Source organism: Artemia franciscana, chromosome 14 (assembly GCF_032884065.1).
Source record: "Artemia franciscana chromosome 14, ASM3288406v1, whole genome shotgun sequence".
In the NCBI taxonomy this organism is placed as follows: Eukaryota; Metazoa; Arthropoda; class Branchiopoda; order Anostraca; family Artemiidae; genus Artemia; species Artemia franciscana.
The window spans coordinates 15,644,583-15,670,024 of record NC_088876.1 but is presented as its reverse complement, the minus strand read 5'-3'; the positions used below and the strand labels follow the sequence as shown (position 1 = coordinate 15,670,024).

The 25,442-nt window shown below is 35.1% G+C and overlaps 1 protein-coding gene across 1 annotated transcript in view; it reads right to left on the bottom strand.

The window, feature by feature from the left end:
- Positions 1-25,442, bottom strand: part of LOC136035379 (vacuolar protein sorting-associated protein 16 homolog) — a 106,452-nt gene that overhangs the window by 35,786 nt on the left and 45,224 nt on the right. The window contains exons 6-10 of the mRNA XM_065717144.1: positions 24,149-24,318; positions 19,710-19,956; positions 7,390-7,515; positions 5,322-5,449; positions 263-407 (exon numbers count right to left, since the gene is read on the bottom strand). Coding sequence (XP_065573216.1) covers positions 263-407; positions 5,322-5,449; positions 7,390-7,515; positions 19,710-19,956; positions 24,149-24,318 — 816 coding nt within the window. The remainder of the gene's footprint in view (positions 1-262; positions 408-5,321; positions 5,450-7,389; positions 7,516-19,709; positions 19,957-24,148; positions 24,319-25,442) is intronic.

The following is a 25,442-nucleotide window of genomic DNA, read 5'->3' as shown; positions in this document are numbered from 1 at the left end:
ACGAAGGGCTGGCTATGATTTCTGGCCATTTTGAGTTTGAATTATAACAGGAATTATTTTTGCTGCTTTTCAGTTTAATATGGCTCTTTACTATTCTTTGAAAAACTACCTTTTCGAAAAGTATTTTAATTAATATGTGAAAAAGCCCTACATAAGACCTACCATTTTTAGTAAATCTATCAATCCACCGAGATAAAATAATCTCACTATGATCGTACTTTTAACAGCGTATGCATAAAAAAGAAAACTAAATAGAACCTACCTTATAACATACCCAATGTGTTAAAATTTGGCTTATAACATCTGTTTTTGATAATTCCATGAATTTAGCAGCTTCAAGGGCCAACTGAAACTGTCTCCGAGAAACCAAACGCTCTAACAAAACAGCTATAGAAGAGTAGTTAACCCTACGAAAAAAAAATACAAATGATTGGATTAGTATCAAACCACAAGTTGCCATTTGCACAATATGCCAGTTTCACCTACAGGAGGCTTTCCTGTAGGCTCTCCCGTCTATTGCTGGAGGAGGCTCTCCTGTCTATTGCAGGAGGCGCTCCTTTCCATTGCAGGAGGCTCTCCTGTCTATTGCAGGAGGCTCTCCTGTCTATTGCTGCACAATATCAATTTGCTTCGTTTGCAAATGCTCAATAAAGCAGGTCCGAAAGTGATTGAGAAAGTCAAGAATATATGTAAGTACTAGCCAAAGAGCCAGTCAGATGATAGGGTATAAAAAAGAGAAAACGTAGCGTACAGTCCTCTATGAGAATTAGGGATGAAGTATTTTGTCCTTTCCTCAACAACATGAAGCTCATAGAGATCATTCTGATATGAAAAATCAATAACTTTTCATATTGACTCATGGATCATAGCATCGGAATAACACATGCGACTATGTATCTCGTAGGACACATTTTTTTGTTGCGCGCCATTTTTATCGACTGAAAAAATATTTTGTCCCCTACTCATCAACACAAAACTGGTAGCCGGGACCCAAACATGCTGACAACAAAAAAATAAATACCAGATAATTAAGAAGCAAGCTTAAACCACTAATTAGAAAAGAACAAAATGCAGTTTAAACAGAAAACTGAATTCTTCGTAATTTTATCTTCAATAATTTTGCTTAAACTATTCCCTTTAAGAAGGTACGCAAGAATTTTTAGATGATGTGAGGAGGTTAAGAAAAGGATCTCTCTGTCAAAGTGACAAGTCTGTTTATAATATTATAAAGTTTCGAATTTGAAACTGATATCCAGGCTCCTTAGTTCAAGCGGTGGCTTCCCATATCCTTCCCTTCGAGTGTACTTATATGCCTTGTTGATCTGATATTCTTAGTTCAAAATTAATATTTTAATAAGAAAGCTGAATAAAAACCGCAATCTATGACAATGAACATAGCTGCTGAGTAATGAACATAACCGTCTCTAGGGGATTGTTGTGTTTAATTTTAAATTTGCCTTGGAACTATACAATTCAAGAAATAACTCTTATTAGCACGAAACAGCGATATAATGGATACACTGAAGACTGTCTTTTATACATCTATGTACCCATGAACTTTCCTAAGGGAAATTTTAGCTTTCTGAACTGACTTTCTGAATAATTTAATCAAAGCAGCGGTTAAAGACACATAAAAAATGCACTAAATGGCGCTATCTTTTACAATTACAAACCAGAGCATTTCATTTAACTTGTTATAAATGCTTGTTAAAAAAAGGGGAAAAAAAAACAAACAAAAAATAACAAACGAATTGCTAAATCTGTTCGTGTGACATGCAACTGGCTTCCGTTTATTCCTCATGCGAGTACTTGCGTGAGCAGGCCAAGCAGGAAGTACTAATGTGTGATGTTATTAACTTTAAAGCAAGAAGTGGCCGAAATGGATTATATCTACTGAAATCGACGCTCACGGAACTTAATAAATTTAGTGATTCTAGAGCCAACTTGTATTCAAATTTTTCTCACAACTCTAACCATTAGAGCTCGGTTTTAGATTCCCTCCAAAATATCACTCAAGTAATAAACACTGTGGACTTGCAGGCCCCGCATGGGACACATATATTCTAGGAAGCGTGGAGCATATGTAAGATATACCGTTTCCAGTTGGTTAGGGAAGCCTAAGCGACACATTGTCAGGGGCCAAATCCAGCGATAAATATCGGAGGGGGTAGATATTTTGACCGAGGGATGGTAGTGCTGGTTAGAAAGGAAAAATAAGTTTTCAGAACATAAGATATATTCTTAGCTGAGACACCACTGTAAAAATGTATTTATAAAATAAAATCAAACCATCTTTTTTTTTGTCGTGGGCTAGTTTCTCCAAAAGGTCTTCTGCCTTGCCTGGAACAATCATTTGTATGGATAATAAGGTCTATTCATTAAGAAGTTTCTCTCCTGAGGCACTCTGGGTATAACATTTCACTCTTCTCGGGGTACAAAAAGAATGCTCGCACGTAGCCGTAGTGATGAGGATTGTTGCAACAATCTTCAAAAATCGAAGTAGAGTTGGGAAAATGTTTTTACTGTATTCTCTTAAGCACGTTCTGAAATATTTTGGTGCCAAGTTTCCTGACTGTATCCACATTCTCCTCCAAAGTGCTAACTCACCTTACAAGCTTCCCCTATATCTGTGTGCATCAAGATACCAAAAATTAGTCAGAGTATCCGATACATCCTTTGTTTTTTCTTCATCGAGGGAAATAAAATGCTAAGCAAGTAGGTATTGCAGTGACTCCAGCAACTTTCTGAGACTAAGGAATCAATGATGCAGCTGCTGCAGAAAGTAGTTCATAAATGGGATAAACACAGAAAGTCGGTAATACGTCCCAAGATCCTCTGACGTTGTTTTTCTTAATTATTCCTATACGTTTGTTTTGGTGCTCATCAGGGCACTCCAATACTGATTTCATAATCTTGACTCAGTTCAATCCCTTCAGTAAAAAGTGGATGAAACATAGCTTCACCCCTCTCCCTCATGTCTCAAGCTTTGCTCTCAAAAACGTCAGCATGTTTGAGAAAGTATACGAGATATATAGTTTCTGATTGCAAATATGTCAATAAATTGCACGACAGACTAAAAATTTTACTGATAGTAACCATAGCTGCAACAAAACTGCTTCTCTTAATAGCAGACAGCAAATAATAACCTTTGCTTGAAGATTCAAATCTGAATCAGGATGTTTGTGAATTTCCTTCATTGTCTTACAGTTAATAAGGAACATATGATTAAACATAATGGTTACTTTTAAGTCCTCTTACCCATCTAGTTTCACAAAATTTAATCAATCTTACTCTTTTTGTCCCGTGATAAGGTCTATTTCTTGAACAATTTATTTCAAATTGCAGAGTATTTTGGTGAAATTCTAAAGAAGTGATTTACTTCTTTCAAAGTTCCTAGACAATTTCTTATAACAGGTATGTTGTACGAATGACACAGGGTTAAGTTTAAGGAGTGACTTGCACAGCGAACACAGACTGCTTGGGGAAAATTTTCACAAAGTATGAAATGATAGACGACTAAGTAACGAACAGGGGTTTAGACTTCTACGTTCATAATAGCACGTGGCTTACTTGGCAGCAGCCTAACATTTTTCCCAACTGCCCTATCACAAAAAAAAAAATCCCGTGTGGAAATAGTCACACATTACCTACTTGTTGTGCATACATTGTTCTACATTAATGGGATTAAAACTCACAACGAATTTGGTTAGCTTTGAGAGCTCTGCTTTAATATTTTATTTTGTAAGATGAATAAATCAATCAGTTTTACCCTCATCACCATAAGATTTGCAGCGTACATCATCCTTTTTATTACTCAAGATCTGTAAGAATGTCGACCCTACAGGACAAATTTCCAACATTTTGAGGGGGAACGTATCCCCGTTATCCCCCCTGGGTTTGTCCCTGCACATCGTCACCAACGGTCATATAATACAACTTATCTTCTTAACCAGCTCTTGGACATGAAAAGCGAGAAACGATCGAAACTAAACGTAATCCCTAAGATGGTCGCAGACAAAACAAAAGGGTACAGCGACGAGACCCAGGAAAAATCGCATTTTGGTGAATCTTGCATGACAACAAGAACTTAGGAACTCCCTCCAGGACAAAAAGCCCGAACGGTTTTCAGATACCGTAGATGATAAACTAGGATATTCACTCTTACTTCCAACTAATTTTTGTTGAGATCCAAAAGCGTCTTTTGGTAGACATCTCAATGATGTTCAATTAAGGTATCCCTCAACCCACACTGTTCAAACTGTATCCAGATCCCCAAGATTCACAACTAAGGCACTATTTCTTAATTTTCATCAAGTTTGGTACAGATCTGACAACCCTTTCTGCTACATGTGCATAGGACCAATTTTCCGAAAAACAACATCTATGTGTTGAGTCAAAGTCGAAATTTGTTCGGCCTGGTTAGTAATGTAAAATATGCTAGCATTTCGAAGAGACAATTACAAGCTCTAGACATGTCCAATGTTATATGTTCAGCAAGAAGCTCAATTTCAAAGCTAGTCTATTTCGTTTCGTTTCCTTTTTCATACTAGTTAACAGGCGAGGGAAAGACGATTTTTCTCATAGAAAAATCGTCAACCTTTAACTTCAGTCAACACCCTAACTTCAGTCAACCTATCTCTCCATCTCTCTATTTCAAGGTTGGGTATAAGTCCTGGGTAAAAATTTTGAATTTTTGTTTCTTATCATTTCTAAGCTACGAACCACCGATCACAAAAACAGCATAAAAGAACAAACGCATCAATGCTAGCCCGTCGCAAAATAGCAATAACAATGATGTATGTGTTCAATATATTTTTGTGATTTTCAAGGTGATTAGATCCAGGGTACAGATATAAAAAGACAGAAAACTACACCATAAGCAAAAAAAAGAAAAAAGAAAAAAAGGAAAATATTATAAACTAACAAATAGATAGATCAACGGTCTTACCCGAGAGTCAGCATTACATAACCAGTACTAAATCAAATCATAAGCTTTAGAACACACCAATATAGTTTAAAAAAAAAAAGCAGATTATAGTAATCTTAGATGTTTCCCATTTAATCCTTCGAGCTAAAAAAAATTTCACATGAAAAGTTTTCACCTCCCGTACAATTACAAAAATTGGAAATACGCCCTTTCGTTATGAACAAAGCAACATGTCTCTTGAGAAAATCTTCTTAGAAGAAACTCTTTTTTCATTCTAGACGTTCAAAAGATGACGTTGGAGCATTAAATTTGAATAGAAATTTAAATTTTAATCGTGTTTCAACTCTGTTACTATTATCTTATAGTATCACTGTGGAATATTTATATCACTTACTGATCAATTGTGATGGGAATACCAATTTGCTCATTTCGGACAGCATTCAAGACACGTAGAGTTCTGGCCATTAAAACGAATTTTTCAGGGTCATGGCCTTCAATAAATCCTTTTCCTATCTGGGCAGCCTTTTTGAGAAAAAAAACTTGTGAATTACTTTTTTTTTAAATTGATTGCGATAAAAAGAATCAGATTTTTTCCTAGCAGTGGCTGCATCAAGAAGGTACTGTTTTTTTTTGCATGCCTTTATTGGTAAATACAAAATTTAACCCACCAAAACCCCTTAGAGTTGAACTAAAGTTCAATCTACACAAGCTCAATCCATGGAAGAATAAACCCAAGTAATATTACAAAAGTAGAAAAATAAAACGAACAAAGTTCAACCAACACAAAATTGAAGCTACAGAAAATTAACTCAGAGAATTTCACTTAGAAGCACCGAAAAGATGGAAGGTGTAACGGTGGACAAAGCTCTCAGCTCAAACGGTGCATCTCTGAAGTACTAAAATGATAGTTAGGACGTTAAAAAGTAAAAGACAACGAAATAATGATTTGAGGATACCCATAACGACGATGATAAAGACCATAACTACGCGAACACTAACATGTACCATCTATTCTGGTAGTAGATACAGTTTCGGAGTTTCGCAGTTCAAAACTATATAGGTGGCAAAAAAAAAAAAAAAAAAAAAAAAAAAAAAAAAAAAAAAAAAAAAAAAAAAAAAAAAAAAAAAAAAAAAAAAAAAAAAAAACATCGGTTGACATTTCAGATATCGAGGACCAAACAGGTCGTCGCCAAAAACGTCCTCATTAAAACCATCGTCGTAATTATTGTCGTTTTAAAAATCGGTCACACTGCCTTTGGCATGAATATCGCCAACACTATCGTCTAATACTGAAATACTGTATAGGCATTGATATTCTATAAGTCAGCAACGGTTCTGGAGAATCTTTATCCTTCTTTTTGGATCTTCTACGGATAGATTTTTTATGGCTAAATCTTGAAATTATCTTTTTACCTCCAAACCCAATTAAAACAATCTTGTTTAATGAAAGGTTTTGATCTTGAAAAAAATATCGGAAAGTATCAAAAAAGTTCTGACTAAATTTCCAAGTAAAAAAAAAAAAACAAAAACAAAAAAAAAACAAAAAAAAAACATTAAGATTGATAAATATAAAATTAATGTTCCAGGCACTCAAAATTTAAACTGTAAAACTAGATTTCGCTAATACAAGATCACTAAATGTAAACAAAATTCAACTTTTGAAAATGATTGATTTTACATATTTTGCAAGACCGTTGAATGAGTGCTTGAATGATACTTCAACGTGATTTTGAGTGCCGTATCTTTCATTTCGTTGGTAAAGGTAATGCCTTAAATGCTTTAAGCTATTTTCACTCTTTGTTTTCTAATTTTTTCAGTACTAACATTTTCAAGCACCATTGTGTACTAAGTCATGTATGGTTTTATTCTGTCATCAAAGCAACATTTTGATCTATATTGTTTTATATACTTACTTGGTCTAGTGAAGATATTAAGACTCTGGCAGCTATGGGGAAACGAATATTAATATCTCTCAATGTGTATCTAATCAATCTTATTAATGGGATTCAATGACCTAATTGATTAATACCATTAAAATCCGTGAGCGGACATAGTATTTTTAAATTAATTAACGTCAACTTTATATTTTAGAGTAGAAATAAGTTTCTTATTAAAAAAAATTTAAACAAACCCTATTTTGTTTGAGATCCCAATAATATGGTTTATCAAACTTTTTCATATGAAATATTCAACTATACATAGAATTTTATGAAAAACTTAAACAGGTAGAAAAAAACGAATCAAGTTTATTAAGGAACAGAATCGTGCATCATTGGATAATTCCAGGCAAACACTAGGAACAAGAATATAGGCAGGTACACTGAATATAAATTTATTCTCAGCGAGCCCAAAAATGAACTTTAATTTTAGGTATATGTCCATCGAAAAACCAATCCCAAATTTGCAGGATATCTTAATAGACTAAAATAAGCTATCTAGTACGATTCCCATATTCATATTACCTTTAACAGGCTCTTTTGCAGTTTTGGATCGAACTCATGGCCAGCCGCTTCGGTACATTGTTGAACTGCTTTCGCCAACTGATTTCTTGTTAATCGTATATACTCTTCACATTTGTAACTTTTTTTCTAAAATCAAATTATCATTTAATATAAGATTTGGAATTATTAGCATTTATCCAATTATAATTGATCTTGCAATATAAATGGTCTAAACAGAGTTTATTTGACTATCAATCTAGCCATTTTCAAGAATATATCACTAAAAAAGTTTGTCTAAACCATTGGTTCCTAAGCAATTTCAAGCCATACCCCACTGCTAACGTTTATTTAGCTGCTGGCTCTTCTTCATCTAAGTACAATCAATGTTATTGTGGCTGAGTTTGCTTCTTTGCTATTAACTGGAAAAAGTTTCTGAATTATTTTGAGTTTATTTTCCTATTGTTGTTTACCCTCCAAATATAGATTTTTTGCTAAGTAGTGTTTGTAAGACCTTCCCCAATTATTGAATCGGCCTTTTCCCCTGGGTATTTTTACCAGGTATTTTTTACCCCATCTATAGTATAAATTTTTATAGCGCCATTTTGATTTCATATCATTAAGAAGTGTACCGGGAACTAGCAAAAGAGGAGAAGAAACTTCCCGCAAGCGATGTATTGTAACCGCCAGTAATAAGTTACCTGTAAATTGAGCAAGGAGGCCAATCTTCCAGTTCCGTCATCCTGGAGAAATTCAGACTAAAAGAGTGGGTGCAAACGCATTTATTAACAGTGACCCTGATATTATCGAAACTATCACGAAGTTCGATGTTGATGATGTTGGTCTGCCAGTCTTTGTTATCCACCACCGTAGTAAAGTATTCTTCATTCCTACCGATACTTGTTGTGCGTTGATTTGCCGTGTAAACTCCTGTTTGTCTGAGTTACGCTCTTTGTGTGAGTGCGTGAGAACTCTCCTGGCTGAAACAATTGGACGTCCTCCGTCGTTAATGCAAGAGTATTCTGTCTCTTCAAAACCGCCCTGTGTAGCTATTCTAAAAAACCCACCTACTTACCTCAAAGATCTTACTGAGCGCAAAGAGACCCATGATACTCTGGACGGTCATGATGGCATCGCAAATGTGAGATCTGATCCTGTCAATAAAAGATTGGTAGTTCATACCCGAGATAAAACTTCAGTCGTCTCTCTTGCGGTTTCTGAAACTAGTCGACTTAATGTGTCCACTCATGGTCCACTCTGGTGGTGATATCTATCAGGCTTTAAAGAGGGTTAAGAAATCAAGTGCTCCTGATATGGATGGTTTGTGTTACAATCACTTCGCCATTAAGTTTCCATTATTGTTAACACACATTCAGCTCCTATTCCAGATGTACTTAGCCCAGGCGTTAGTCCCAAATAGTTTTCTTTCGGGAATCGTAACATAGGTTTTGAAAAAAGGGAAAGGACGCAGATCGGTGTTCCAGTTATCGATCAATTATAGCGCATTGCTTCATTAGCAAGCTGTTCGAGTATACTGTATTGCCAGAAAGTTTGACTAAATGTGATTTTTCTGATTATCAAGTTGGTTTCAGAGCTGGTTTTGATCGTCCTCAAGACCATCCTATTCTTGGTCAGTTATTAGTCTCAGCAAAAATGATAAAAAAAATCACTTTGTTTTTGCTCGGTTGATATTTCGGGAGCTTTTGACAACGTTGTACATTCGCAAGCGCTTCATTGCTTAGTTAGAGCAGGAGTTAATTCTTCTGTTGTAAAAGTTCTTCAATATTGGCGTTTCAATTTGTTGTTTCGATTAAAATGAATGTCTGAAATATCTGATTAAGAAGAGTCAGGCAAGGTGGTGTGCGTCTCCATAAATTTTTAAAACTGTGCTTGCAGACTGTTTGTGAATGCTGTCTCCTACTGTGTTTTTAGAAAAAGCTGTTGTTAGTCACATTGCCTAAGCTGATGACATACTGCTAGTTAGTAATGCTATGTCAGGCCTCGCAAAGAATCTAAATGTTCTGATTAATGCTTTGAGCATGATTAGACTTTCTGTAAATGCTTCAAAATGCGAGTTTTGTGTTTTAAAATTTATAAATCCTGCTCCTCCTTTACATGTGGGTACAAAGCTACTCGAGTGTGACTCAAAGTTAAAATGGCTTGGGATTACTTTTTCTGATACACTTTCGACTACATGTTCGTCTCTGGTTGCATATTTGCATCTTATATCGTAAAATCTCGCCTGATAGAAGAAGGTACAGCCGCCAAGGCTTATATAAACTTTACCATAGTTTTGTTCTCCTTCAGTTCTTTTTCTCTCCGGTTTTCAGCCTCTAATGCGGAATAAAGACCGTCTTCAACTAAGGAGAGGCTATTTTAAGTAGTATAAATTCTTGCTATATTTGCCAACATGGTATTGTAATCACAAGATTGTTTCTCATTTTGGACCTATCGACCCTCTAGTGCTACTTGACAACATCGCTAAGGATCTGAGGACTAATACTTCAAAGAGTAATGTGCCACTGATCCTCTCACTTATTTTTTTTTTTTCCAGATCAATGATTCAGTGGATACTGTTATGTTATTTATGTTGTGTTCGCCTTTCCAGTTTATTTCTATATAAGTATTTGTAACAGGGGGTGTAATATGAGTGGGTAGCATCATATCCCAAGCATCCGGGTTCTTTGATCGCACTAAATACGCGCAGCTAAAAAGACTTTATTTAGTGAATTTGACATGGAAACCCGACTGAGGCTTAAGAGTATGAAGTTGAAACTTCCGAAGAATAATGAGTAGGTTGTTGAAATAAAATGAGACATTAAGTATATCCATTTTGTCAAAATGTCGGATCTACAATATATCTAGCACGACTAATAGTGTTGAGTGTAGACGTTGAATAGTATCAATACTGAACAAAATCAAATCAAAAGACACTGTGTGTATCCAGATTTTCAAAAGGACGTATCTACAATATCGTAGAAACGGCAATGGATATTAAATTGAAACTTTCATGGAATGCTGAACTTAGTCAAAAGATACTATTTGCATCCAAGTTGTCAAAATTGAGTATCTGCATAAGGTGAAAGTTTAATGAAATGTAGACAGGGATAATGAACTAAAGCAACAGACGCTACGTAAATCTAAGTTGTCAAAATGGTACATCTGCAATATCTCTAGAACAGCTAAGGGTATTAAGATGGAATTATTAGGAGAGGTTGAGGGGCTTGTTGAACGAAATCAAAAGCCACTAGGAGAATAAGGGTTATCAAAATGGTATACCAACAATATCTCAGGAACAGGTAATAATTGTGAAACGAACTTTCAAGGAATGTTGGGGAGGTTGTTGATTAAATCAAAAGAGACTATGCGCACCCAGGTGGCCAAAAGGGTGAATTTGCAATATCTCAAGAACGCTAAGTGGCATTAAGATATAATTATCAAAGAATCTTGAGAAAGTTGTTGAGCTAAATCAAAAGACACTATGGATATCAAAGTTATCTAAATGGTATATCTGGAATATCTCAGTAACGTAAAAGACCATTAAGTTGAGACTTTCCACGAATATTGAACTAAATCAAAAGATACTATGTACATCCGGGTTGTAAAAATGACCTTGATATGATAAAATATTCATAATATAGATCTACAATGAAACTTTGGCAATAAAAAACAGACATAAATTAACTGAAAAAAATTGCCAAAAAAAAATTTATGAAGCCATTTTTGTTTCATTAAAAACTATATGTGTGCTGAACTTTTTGATTTGTCAAAAACATCAAACGAAAAGAAACCACTAAAAAAAAAATCCCAATAGTAATCAAGGTGACAAAGAAAGAACAAATGAAAATAAACTGGATGTTTAATATATAATGATAATAATTCCTGGAAATCTTAGCTATTAAAGACTCAAGATTTTATGTAACAACATTTCTTGTTCTTCAATCTGAAAATCAAATGATGAAATAGCCTTTAGATGGTTTAGAGTGAGGGCAGTAGCCCTTCTCCTGTTTGTAGTATATCTGTCAGTTTAAAGTTTAACTCGAGGTTTAAAGTTTTTTGAGGTTTATAAACCACCAAGTGCTCGTTTGGAGGATTTCACGGAAGGATTTGAGATATTAATGAGAGCTGCGGTATCTAGCCAGTTAGATTTTATTTGTATGGGAGATTTTAATTTTGATTTGTTTGATTTACATGCTATTAATCTTGATTTTTTAAATTTGATGGTTTCAAATGATTTATTTCCCCTTGTTGGGGTCCCGACACATATAACTAGTCATTCAGCAACTATAATAGATAACATTTTTGTTAGTTCGAAGTACCTGAAATCTAGTGCTGCTGATGTTTTGGTATTCCCATGTTCGGATCATCTCCCAGTTGTAGCTTCTGTGCCACTAGTAATTGCCAAGGAGAAAAAGGCAGAAAAAAAGAAAATGCGGCAATTAAGGAGGCAGAATATGGAAAACCTTGCTGAGGAACTTAGTAAGGTTTCATGGAAACCAGTTTTTGATGAGACAGAAGATGCATCCCATGCATTTGATATTTTTATGAATATTCTCCAGCCGATATATGATAAAACATGTCCACTAAAAGTGTTGAGAAATACAAGGGAATCACCGAGAAAGCCGTGGGTTATATCAGAACTTATTCAGATGATTAAGAAGACGAATCTACTGTATCAGTCATTTTTAGATTGCCAAAGTGCTGATATGTTTGAAGAGTTCAAAAAAATAAGAAATCAAGTGAATACATTACGAAGATCTTGTGTCAAGAGTTATTATGAATTGAAACTTGGGGAAACAAAGGGGGACTCAAGGGGAACATGGAAGGTTTTGAGAGAAGTGTTGGGTAGTGACGAAAAGAAAAATACACCAACTTCACTAATTGTGGATGGAAAAGTCTATGAAGGCAAGCAGAGCATTGTGAATCACTTTGGTGCCTACTTCTCGACGATTGGTGAAGTGGTTTTTTAAGTGATAGTCAGTTCGGATTCAGGAAAGGACATTCTACTGTTCATGCTATGCAGCATTTTCTTGATTTTCTGAATACATCAATGGAGAATGGTGAAATGGCTTTATCGGTTTTTATAGATTTTAAAAAAGCGTTTGACACGGTTGATTTTAAAATTTTAATTGATAGGCTAAGGTCACTTGGAGTCACAGGTAGTATTTTAAAGTGATTTGAATCTTATTTGATAGGGAGTTCGATACGTGTATATTTTGATGATGTTATATCTAATAAATTTTTTATAAGTTGTGGTGTTCCGCAAGGTTCTGTTTTGGGTCCCTTACTATATCTTGTATATGTAGATACTATGCGGTTTTATGTTCCGGGTGTTGTTAATACTTCTTTCGCTGATGACACGGTATTTTCAGCTGCTGCAAGAAATGCTGATGATCTTGTGGAGAAAGTTAATCAAGCTTTAAGTCATCTTTTAATTTTTACGAAGATTAGCCGTTAATCAGTGAATGTTTTAAAAACTCATTTTATGTTATTTAATAGGAAAGGAAGTCCAGTTGATTTAAATGGAAAAATATTTCTTTGTAATAGGCCATTGAAACAAGTAGCTGTGGTGAGATACCTTGGTTTCCAGCTTGATCAAAATCTGAATTGGAAAGCACATGGTGATCAGGTGGCAGCTAGGGTATCTAGAGGGCTTGGACTGATTCGGCGTCTGAGAAATCAGTTACCTCGTTCTGCCCTTTTAACTCTTTATCATTCTATTGTCATGCCTTATATTTCTTATGGTTGTGTGGTATGGGCTGGTGAATTTTATACAAATTTTAAACGTGTTCAGGTTTTACAAAATAAAGTTATTAGACTACTAAGAAATTATGTTCATGGTGAAAATGATACAGTTAATTGCTATAGGAAACTTATGATCTTTAATGTTAGCCAACTTCATGATTATCAACTTGCTATATTTGTATTTCAGAGTATTTATGGTTTGTCCCCTGAAATTTTTCGTCAAATGTTTATAAGGAATTCTTCATACCACAGTTATGAGACTAGAAATATGGATGATTTGGTATAAGACGAATTTCTACTGGACATGTATCAATAGTTGCCGCAAATTTGCACTTGAAGGGCATTTTCATCATCGGTTCAACTCATTCATCCTGACCTACAATCTGTGTGATGTTGAATCAGTGGAAGATTTTATTAAATCAGATAAAATATAAATTTGTTCATGCTCCTTCCATTTTAATAAATACTTCCTTCGACTCCCCCATTGACCCCAAATTTCAAAATAATTTGAAGGTTCGGAACAGTCGGGCCTGAGGTTGCTGTAACTACATTACCTGAAAACCATGATAAAACCATCTCTGAAAACATATTTGGCACGTCTCTGCTGATGCGTTGTGTATAATTGAGAGCTGTTATTTATTCAAGTGCAATTTCTATTTATTTGTTATAAAGTCACTTTTTCCTTCGACTAGTATGCAATGTATAACTGAGACTTGGAGTTTGTACAAAATAATAGAAATATAAACTTGCTATTATTAGCTATTTATTTACGCGGCGTTTTTATTTGATTGAAGTCTTCTTCTTCTTCCTGTTATGTTAAATGAATAAACAAATATGCAAAAGTAGGCATTTCCATAGTTCATTTTATTGGTTCATTTTAAATACAAATGAAACTCGCCTGTAAAACTCCATGCCGAAATCACCCCTACTCCTCTTTCAAGCAATCAATAGCCATAGTAGTTACCCATACGAGTACATGATGATTGAAGCAGAATCATAGGCAGCGCAAAAGGGCTGCCTAAGTAAAGAGCGATGTGGGCACAATGTGTAATTTATGTTTCTATTTTTGTTTGTATGTTTTTTTTAGATTGGGACATTTTGTATCGAAAGAATTGTTGTAGAAACTTCGAAAAGGGGTTATTCGATTGGAAATTGAAAGCGCTAGTACCCTTTTTAATAGTTGAAAGTGATTAGAGGGAAACTATCCCACCACACCCACCATTTCTCAAAACACGTTCAATCAAAATTTTGAGATAGTGATTTTGTTCAACAGAACTGAAAAATCCGGAAATTATGTCTTTGAGGATGACAATCCCCCAGCAGCCTTCAGGGCAAAGGTTATAATTTATATCCTAGGGGCACATAAAGTATATATAAAAAGGGTGATCGTAAAAAACTCCGGAGTGGGCTCATTTGAATGTAAATCGGGTGTTCTAGAGCCCTTTTTAAGATTCAGAACGAAACCCCATACCTCATATTTTCCCAAATGCATCTGGTAGATATTTAGAGATGGCTGTTTCTTGTCTTAAAAAATTCGAAAAGAGATCATTCGATTGGAAATTGAACGTGCTAGTGCCCTTTTTATTAGTCAGAAGTGATTGGAGGGCAACTAACCTCCCTCTCACGCCCACCATTTCTCAAACCCATCGAATTTTTAGATAGCCATTTTGTTCAACGTAATTGAAAGGTCCATTGAAAGGTTTTCCGAAATGCATCTGGTAGAAATTTTGAGACGGCCGTTACTTGTCTTAGAAACTTAGAAAAGAGATCATTCGATTGGAAATTGAAAGGGCTAGTGCTCTTTTTAATATTCAAAAGTGAATGGAGGGCAACTAACCTCCCTCCCACGCCCACCATTTCTCGAAACCCATCTAATTTTTAGATAGCCATTTTGTTCAACGTAATTGAAAGGTCCGAAAATTATGTATTTGAGGATGACAACCCTTCCCCAGAGTCCTCAGGGCAAGGGTTGTGAGTAATTCTCTGGGGTTGTAAGTAATCTCCAATTCCCTGGGGGCATATAAGATACATATATAGAAGGGTGATCACATAAACTTCGGAGGGGGCTCATTGGATCAGAAGTTCTAATGTCCTTTTAAGTAATCAGAAGTTCCAATGTCCTTTTAAGACTAAAAGTGATCAGAGGATACCCCACCCCCACCTCGTTTTTTTCCGAAATGCGTCTAATAGAGATTTTGAGATTGCCATTTGTTGTCGATGAAACTTTGAAAACAGCTCATTCGATAGGAAATAGAAAGAGCCAGTGCACTTTTAAATAGTCGAAAGTGATTGAAGGACCACTAGCCCCTCCCATGTCCACCATTTACCCAAACACATCCTATAAAAAATGACATAGCCATTCTGTTTAGCGTAAATAAAAGGTCTGGAAATTGTGTCTTTGAGGATGACTACCTCCACAGCCCTCAAGGCAAGGGTTGTAAATTATGCCCTGGGGGCATATCAGGTATATATAGAAAGGGTGATCTTCTAACCTTTGGGAGGGGCACACTGGATTGGTAATCAGTAGTTCTAGTATCTTTTAAAGATTCAGAGTGAACGGAGGGTGGATACCTCCCTAACACCTCGTATTTTCCCGAAATGCATCTAATTTTAATTTTGAAATGGCCGTTTGTTGTTGCAGAATCTCCTAAAACAGTTCATTCGATTGGAAATCGAAAGGGTCAGTGTCCCTTTTAATAGTCGAAAGTGATTGGAGGGCGACCCCCCCCCCACACGCCCAACATTTCCCCAAACACATTCAATAAAAAATTTGAGACAGCCATTTTGTTCAACGTCATTGAAATGTCTGAAAATTATGTATTTGAGGATGACAACCCCCCCCCCACAGCCTTCAGGGCAAGAGTTGTAAGTTATGCCATGGGGGCATATAAGGTATGTATAGAAAGGGTGATCGTATCAACTTTGGAGGGAGCTCATCGGCTTCGTAATCAGAAGTTCTAGAGTGCTTTTTAAGACTCAGAGTGATCGGAGGGTGGAGACCCCCTCCCACACCTCGTATTTTCCCAAAAAACATCTGATAGAAATTTTGAGATGGCCATTTGTTTTCGGTTCATTTGATTGGAAATTGAAAAGGTCTGGGCCTTTTTTAATAGTCGAAAGTGATTGGAGGGCAACTAGCCCTCCTCCCTCGCCCACCATTTCCCAAACACATCCAATCAAAATTTTTAAATAGTAATTTTATACGAAGAAATTAAAAGGACCAGAAATGACGTATTTAAGGATGAACCCCCCGCAGAGGCCTTAGGGTAAGGTAATTTATACCCTGGGCCATATAAGGTATATATAGGAAGAGTGATGGTATAAACTCCGGAGAAGGCTCCTTGGATTGGTAATCAAAAGTTCAAATGCCCTTTTTAAGATTCAGAGTGATCGGGGGATGGATAATCACCACCCCCCAAACTTCGTATTTTCCCGTAATGTATCTGATAGAAATTTTGAGATGGCCATTTTTTGTCGAAGAAATATCGCAAAAAGGTTTTCATTTTATTAGTCAAAAGTGATTGGAGGGCAAGAAGCTCCCCCCCCTACGTCCACCAATTTCCAAAATACATCTAATCAAAATTTTGAGATAGCCATTTCGTTCAGTGTAGTTCAAAGGTCTGGAAATTATGTCTTCGACAATCCCCCATACCTTCTCAAGACCAGAACATATTTTGCTTTTCACTGAAAAAAAAGGCTATGGATTGTCAGTTTAGTATACATATACTGATATATATTCCTTAAAGTTTTAATGATTTTTAATTTATTAAAGTTAAAAAAGTTAAACATTTCGAACATATTGTTAATTTAAATCATACAATAAATAACCAAGTCAAACTCAAAACGAGCAAAATTTAACATGAGTAGGCCTGACAACCCCCATGCTTTCTTAAGACCAGAACATAATTTGCACTTTACTGACAACTAAATACATTAAAATGTTTTTACAGTGTTTTTACTTGTTTAAAATGTTTTTACTAGATATATGGAGGGGAAGTCCTCCCCCTGTCACTCCAATTACAGCGCGAGGGTGCCCTTTTAAAAGCAACAAGAGACTGGAGGACAAGCAGCCCTTCTCTCAAGCACATTCATTTTCCAAACGCATCCAGTCAAAATTTTGAGACAGTCATTTTGTTCAGCATAGTAGAACGGTTCAAAAACTATGTCTTTAGGAATATTAGGCATGTCAACCCCCCCCCCACAATTATGCAATTTGCCCATTATGCTTTAAAACTAAATGTTGATTTAAAATAATTCAAAAGGCATTGTGTTTAATGAATGCCTATAAGATACCCCAGTAATATAAGAATGTAGGATGTAGACGATAATATAGCTGTTTAGAATTTATACACTACTAGGATAGAGGTGACTATAGGATATAGCTAACCCTTAGTAGGATTTATAATTGAAAGACTTGAAATTATGTACAAATTATCAATGGATGTTGATATGACTCTGAGTGAATTCGGTTCAATTATTTATAATTATGCTCAAAAGTCTGAAAGGTTAAATAAGAAAACAAATGTAAATTTCTTTGATAATGAGTATAAAATTACGAAAAATTATTTATAAGATTTACTAGAGGCAGTTAAAAATTACTCTTCATCTGAGGAAAATCATGAATTATTGTTCAGATTTAAAGAAAAAAGAAGAGAACATAGAAGGTTGATAAAAAGAAAGAAACGACAGAAGCTTAGAGAGGAATAAAAAAAGCTGGAGCAAGCTTTTAATCTAGGTAATGCAAAAAAAACCTGATATGTCTTTAGGGATCTTAGGCATGTCAACACCCCATAATTGTTTTTACTTGTTTAAAATGTTTTTACTAGATATATAAAGGAGGAAGTCCTCCCCACTGCACTCCAATTACAGTGCAAGTGTCTGGTGCCCTTTTTAAAAGTAGCAAGAGATTGGAGGGTAAGCAGCCCTTCTCTTAAGCCCATTCACTTTCCAAACGCATCCAGTCAAAATAATGAGACTGTCATTTTGTTCAGCATAGTATAACGGTCGAGCAACTATGTCTTTAGGGATATTAGGCATGTCAACCCCAATAATTATACAATTGGCCCATTAGGCTTTAAAACTAAATGTTGCTTTAAAATAAATCAAAAGACATTGTGTTAAATGGTTGCCAGTAAGACATTTCAGCAACATATCGAGAACGACTGGGGGTATTAAATTGTAACTTTTGAGGATACTACTAGAACTGCTACTGCTCTTACAATTTAAATAAATAAACACGGTGCAAATGTATCCAGGTTATTAAAGAGCATAGGTAGAATCTTTTGGGAATGACATTAGCTCTTATTTTTCAGGTCAAGTTCAGAAGCTATAAAATTTAATTAAAAAAGACTGGGTGTGTCAGGATTGAAAATTGCTGAAAAAGTTTCTCCAACATAGAAATAACAACTCGTAATATGGATTCTTATAGAAGAAAACTGAAAATATATTTTCAAAACGAGCAAAAATTAATATGAGTAGGGCTGAACCCAATGCCCTCTAAAGACCAGAGCCCAATTTGCACTTTACTGAAAACAAAATACGTTTGAAATATTTTCACTTTTCTTACTTTCACAAATGAAAAATTTTCACAACCTTAACGAAGAGATATCAGTTTATGTCAATTTAACTGACAATCCACGGTCATTTGTTCGTTTGTTTTCTTCAGTAACGTGCAAATTGCGTTCTGGTCTTGAGAGGGCATGGGAGTTGTCAGCCCTACTCATGTTGATTTTTGCTCGTTTTGAGTTTGACTCGGCTATTTGTTGTAATTTCCGTTCGTTTTGAGTTTCATTTATTTATTGATTTGTGCTAATTTTACGCTTGGAAGGATTATTTGACTTTTTTCTGCTAATTCTTGGTTTAATGGAGCTCTTTACTTTTTCTTGAAAAACTTTTTTAAATTAATTACCTATAAAAGACTATTTTCTTTTCTTTAAAATCTGATCGCAAAAACGGACGAAGTTAAATAAAAACCGTTGAAAAAGTATAACAATATCTAATGTTTCTTAGCAACATTCTTACGCTGAATACGATGCCAAAAATGCGACATTGCCACTGAGGAAACAAGAAAGCATCTGATATAGGAATGTCAAGCTTAGATTAGATACCGGCTTGAGATATTTCATAATCTTCTTGTTAAGCTGGAGGACATAGTAAAAGAGTGAGATGTCTGACAGCTTACTAGATATATGGTAAGGGTGGGGAGGCCGAGTCCATCATTGGCCCTCCCCCCCAAAAAAACATAAATAGAGCTTAGTTTTAGGGGTGTAGAGGCCATGGGCCTTGTGGGCTTGAGCCTCGACCCACTGATAGTGGGTCCAACCCTCCTTCTAATAAACAATAGTAATAAACTTTGGTTTCAATTAGACTCTATCCTTGGCAGCAGTCAATGGTAAGTGGAGCTGCTTACAGATGTTTCAGGGATTTTTTTTTCTTGCTAACTGTTGCACTAGTATTTTTTAATTTATATTATACTTATGGTATAGTGCTAAAGGCCTGCTTCTACTGCTTACTGTTTTTTTTCTTGTTTTTTTTTTTTTTTTAGCTATTCCCAAGCATTATTTTATTTTATAAACAGCTAAAAATATGGAAAACAGCACCTGATACTCTTTGGCGGCTTCTAAAAGCATTGAACCTGGTTCAATAGATCCAATTCGAAAGATGTCCAAAGTAACCTTGGGTACTTTTTGAATTAGGTCATGCACATCATCAGTAAAAACACGAACGCAGTCCAGTTCCTGAACAAGGTATGTTAACGACGAATAGTAATATGTGATAAGATTACCCTCGGTGCTAACAAGAGTAACTGAATCTTCAAGTGAGCAAACTACAGCGGTTATACCACACCTAAAAGAAAATGAAGAAAATAAGTATGGTTGTAGGTTTTGGAAAAAGATTAAATTATTATTGTAAAAAAGAAAAGAAAAAAAAAGACCAACTATGGAGAAGTAATTAAGGGTAAAAGCCCTGATGTTCTTTTGATCATCAAACTAATAGTCTCTTACTTGTTTGTTCTTAGAAAAAAACACCTTGATTTTCACTCCTCGCGCTTAGGCCTTAGTTCTCAAGCATAAATACAAAAATAGCAAACCTTAGCGTTAATCTTAATTTCAAACTACTTTCAACAGAAATTAGATTAACTGATTCTTCTATCAATGCAAGGGGATTACAAAGATTTTGACGACATTCCTGTCCAACGCTTTACTCACAAGGCCAGACGAGTCTGATGAATGTAAAAAGTCTGAGTAGTCATCAATTCTCAGACGATCTTAAAATCTTTTTAATTTATTGTCCATAAAATGTAAACATTGGTACTTTAAAAACTCAAAGAGGCCTTATTTGAAATCAGCAATAGAGCCTGCTGTTGATGACAGAGCATGACAATTCCAGCACAAAATTCATAGCTTAAATTGTGGTTACAGCAGAAATATGGACTCACAAATTCTGAAAGATGATATGTTGGTAAACTAAAGAGAAATTTGTTTATGGATTTTTTTGAACTGTCAGAATACGTACCCTAACAATATCTAAATTAAACAAATCAAGAAAACGATCGTTAAGGGCAACTCTTTAAAGTCGATTGCCGCTAATAATTTTCGTCTCAATAAGTTGCATGGAAAAGTCGTAAGCCCCTGTCACGTAATATCATAGTTTTCGAAGTGTTAAGACACTAAAAATCTTATTATTATCCTGTAAAGCGTCACAAGTTCCAATCGGATTTGCTGAGGTAGATGGAAACAAGACTATGTTGTAATGTAATTTTATTGTCAAAACAATGAATAAGCTGAGAGGAAAGAGAACTCTGGTTATTACCTATTTTGTTTTTTCTATCTAGATGTTTAATAAAAAAAAGTCAACTGTTTTAATTTTTTCAGTGGATTTCGTTAGGTATCCCTATAATGACAAACTTCCTATTGTGGCACAGTAGGTTTGACCTTGCATTGGTAATACGGAACCCAGACATCGAACCCGACTGTTGCAACACACTGCAGGGCCCGCGCACGGACCTTAGTAGTCAAGAAGCCTAATAAATCCCATTAATTACTTAGGTATTTCTCTCTAAGACTAATGCTCGGGCCATATTGTAGTCACACTTGTTGATAAAACCAAGCGAGCGATTACGCTCGAATGTCGTTCATAATTTCTTGAGTTGAACATTGTGCCACTTTCAGGCATAAAATTCAAGAGGCAAGAGTTAAAGCCTTAATTTTTTGGAATTAGGAAGGTGGAATCATAAAACAATAGCTTTTGTATCTATAAAAGAAAATTTATTGATGAAAATGAGCTAATGCAATGTTGTATTAGCAGAGAGTCGTTGGGACCAAATTAGTGTCCGTAAAAGCTTTTCCAACAAATTTTTGCCACTTATTTCCCATTTCTGCAATACAAAGGGAATGCTAAAATCAAGAAAAGCTCCATATCATTCATGAAATTTGGCTTCTTTATCGACAGATATGACAACGGCGTGGCTCGAGCAAAATATCCAACTCAAATCCTGGTTATAAATCCTTGTTTTTATAAGTATTAAACAAAAAAAACAAGTTTTTTTTTAAAATGAAAGTAAGAAGCGACATTAAAACTTAAAACGAACAGAAATTACTCCGTATATGAAAGGGGCTTTTTCTCCTCAACGCCTTGCTCTTTAAGCTAAAGTTTTTTACTATTTTAAAATGGAGAGCTAAGAGAAAGAGTAAAACTTTAGCGTAAAGAGCAAGGCGTTGAGGAGAAAAAGCCCCTTTCATATACAGAGTAATTTCTGTTCGTTTTAAGTTTTAATGTCGCTCCTTACTTTCAATTAAAAAAAAATTGTTTTTTTTTGTTTAATTTCTGGACGTTTTGAATTAATACATGTTTGATTTTGGCTCTTCGCACATAAACTATTAAAATTAAATTTGCATATTAATTTTTTTTTTTGGCAAAATGGCTTTCTCTTAGTTTTGATCAGACGATTTTGAGAAATAAGGGTTGGGGAAGGAGGCCTAGTTGACCTCCAATTTTTTGGTTACTTAAAAAGGCAACTAGAACTTTTAATTTTAACGAACGTTTTTATTAGTAAAAAATATACGTAACTTAAGAATTAACTTACGTAACAAACTTCTATATTCTTATATTTTTATTATGTAAATGAGGGGGTTTTTCACCTCGTTAATACCTCGCTCTATACACTAAAGCTTAAGTTTTGCCCCAATTCTTTAAGAATGACCCCTGAATCAGAAAGGCCGTAGAATAAATAGTTGAAATTACTAAAGATACTTTAGCATAAAGAGCGAGGTATTTAGGAGGAGAATAACCCGTCATATGCGTAATAATCTCTTTTAGTTTTAAGTTTTAATGCTACTCCTTACTTTCAATTGAAAAAACATTTTCATGTTTATTTTTTCATTGTTTTTTTTATAGTAATGCTAGAAAATCCTGCGCCCTTTTCATTGAATTTCTTTTCCCCCATGACATATTTCTCCCAGAAAAGATCCCCCAACATAGCACCCTCCCCTCAAACCTTCCCCCCAAAGCAAAAAAATCCCCCAGAAAACGTCTGTAGACTTCCCAATAACCATTACTGTCCCCGGGGACTGTGGGGGAGTAAGTCATCCCCATAGACATAGTTATTATGGTTTTTGACTATGCAGAACAAAATGGCTATCTCAAAATTTTGATCCGTTGACTTTGGGTAAAAATGAGCGTGGGAGGGGGCCTAGGTGCCCTCCAATTTTTTTGGTCACTTAAAAAGGGCACTATAACTTTTCATTTCCGTTAGAATGAACCCTCTTTTGACATTCTAGGACCGCTTGGTCGACACGATGACCCCTGGGAAAAAAAAACAAAAAAAAACAAAAACAAACAAACACACAAACAAATAAACACGCACCCGTGATCTGTCTTCTGGAAAAAAATACAAAATTCATAATTTTTGTAGATAGGAGCTCGAAATTGTTGCTAAAGGGTTCTCTGATACGCTGAATGCGATGGTGTGATTTTCGTTAGGATTCTTTGATTTTAGGGGGTGCTTCCTCCTATTTTCCAAAATAAGGCAAATTTTCTCAGGCTCGTAACTTTTGATGACAAAGACTAAATTTGATGAAACTTATATATTTAAAATTAGCATGAAAATCCAATCCCGTCAATACAATCAGCATGAGAGTATCAAAATCCCGTTTTTTAGAGTTTCGTTTATTATTGAGCCGGGTCGCTCCTTACTACAGTTCGTTACCACGAACTGTTTGATTATACCTGTAGACAAAAATACAAAATTCATGAATGATATGCGTTTTTCCTTGATTTCAACAACAAACTTGAGCTACAGAAGTGGAAAATTAAAATGGCAAGACAATGGCTTAAAAGCTTGTATCACCAATAATTTGCTCCCAATAATTTGTCCTGTTACATATAGGAAACCCGCTATTCAAAGCTTCCATATCTTATAAATTCAAAAAATTATGAATCAAATCTTTATTTTTTACTGGAGAAAATTAACTACAGCACCCTCTCTCGACTCAAACATATGCAAAAAAGCAGAAACCATGTACAAAATTTGATCAAAGAGGGCAAACCCCAGTCTATGGTGCCCGAGGCAGCTGTCCCGGTAACTCCCTCCCTTTCAACGGCTCTGAACTCGATAAATCAATAACGGGGTTGAATTTAACATACCCCGGAAGTAATCTATCCCAACGGGTAAGTTAACACGCTTAATTCAGTTAGTTAGCCATCTTTATCACTGTGTAAGTAGTTTTGTAACCTATTAAACTCGTTTTAAGATGCAGTATAGCTTTTAAATTTTCAGGAAAAATTTGTGCAAAAACTGATATGTGGCCTAATATTGTGATAGTGCTTCGCCAATAATTCTTAACTATATTCGGCGTCAACTGCTATTAAATCTTAGTGTTTGTCAATAAAGTAGCAGGGGTAATAAGCAGTCAAGGAATTGACTTGAATGAATGAAAAAAGGCTGTTTTTTTTTTTTTTTTTTTTTTTTTTTTCTTTTTTTTTTATCAACCAGAGAACAGCAAAACTTTTGGTGATTCTCATATGTAACTAATCTTACCATACAATTTGTCTAACTGCACTATCCTTAAGTGCTATTTCACAATATTTATCTTTCAAGTCAGATGAGCCGATCCAAAGAGTGCCATTCTCTGTTGCCATTGCTACACTCTCTCCCATTCGTGAAAATGCAACTTGAATTATTTTACCAAAATCGTTGATTTCAGGATACTAAAAAATGAATTCAAATAACAAAGACATCCTAAACATGTATTAATTAGAAATACTACTACTACTACTACTACTACTACTACTACCATTACTACTACTAATAAAATAATAACTCGCAGCAGCACCAAGCCGCCTGAGGCTAACACAGCTACGTACGCTCCTCCTCCAACCTGATCTATTCACGGCCTCCCTCTTTTACACACTCCCAGGAAGTTCCCGTTTCCTTTAAATCTTTATTTATGACATCCTCCCCACCTAGACAAGGACGACCTGCTTTTCGTGTAGCCCCAGACGGTTGGCCAAAAAGGACAATCTTGGCCAAAAATGCTCCTTAGCGATTATTTTTCCGGCGTAGAAAAAAAAATTATTCACTAACACATTCAGAAAATGTATTTGCAAGTTCTTCTAAATATTCAAACACAATTTTTTCAAAAAAAAAATGAAAATTGTAAACTTTCAAAGCATAACTTTTTCTCCCTCTAATTAGTCGTTAAATTAGTTTACTAAATTTTCATTGGTATTACTTTTATTTTATTATTATTGTATAATACTAATCTTCAGCCTCCCAAATTGTCTCTTCTTAAGGTTTACAGAATTCTGCCGAATTTTACGCTTTATCTTAAGACTAATCTTAATTTGTGATTTTAAAAATAACATCCACAAACAAACAGAAGAATGCCAATCTATTCAAATGTGTAGACCAATATTAATTTTCATGTTTGGCGGTCAGCAAAAAAGGTAACTAAATATATTACCTCAACATTAGAGCCTCTAAATAATGCTTTTACGCAACATTACAGAAAATCAACACTAAAGACTGATGAATTCAAGAAAATATACGACTGCAGATATCCAGAAAATGGCAAAATGGAGATCGACTCATAGCAATAAGCAAAACTAGAGTCAGTTCAAATTCAATAGTTCCAGAGGGTGTTGTGGAACTTAATCATAAAAAAGAAAATATGTTTAATCGTTTTTATGGATCAATAGTATAAGATCGATTGATATATACCTTTAGGCTCCGCAAGCGATTCCTTTCTTTTTTTGTTATACGCTATAGGTTTCCTTGAAATAAATTTGGACGCAAGATGGCAACAAGTAATTTTGAAAACTGGAAAATATAT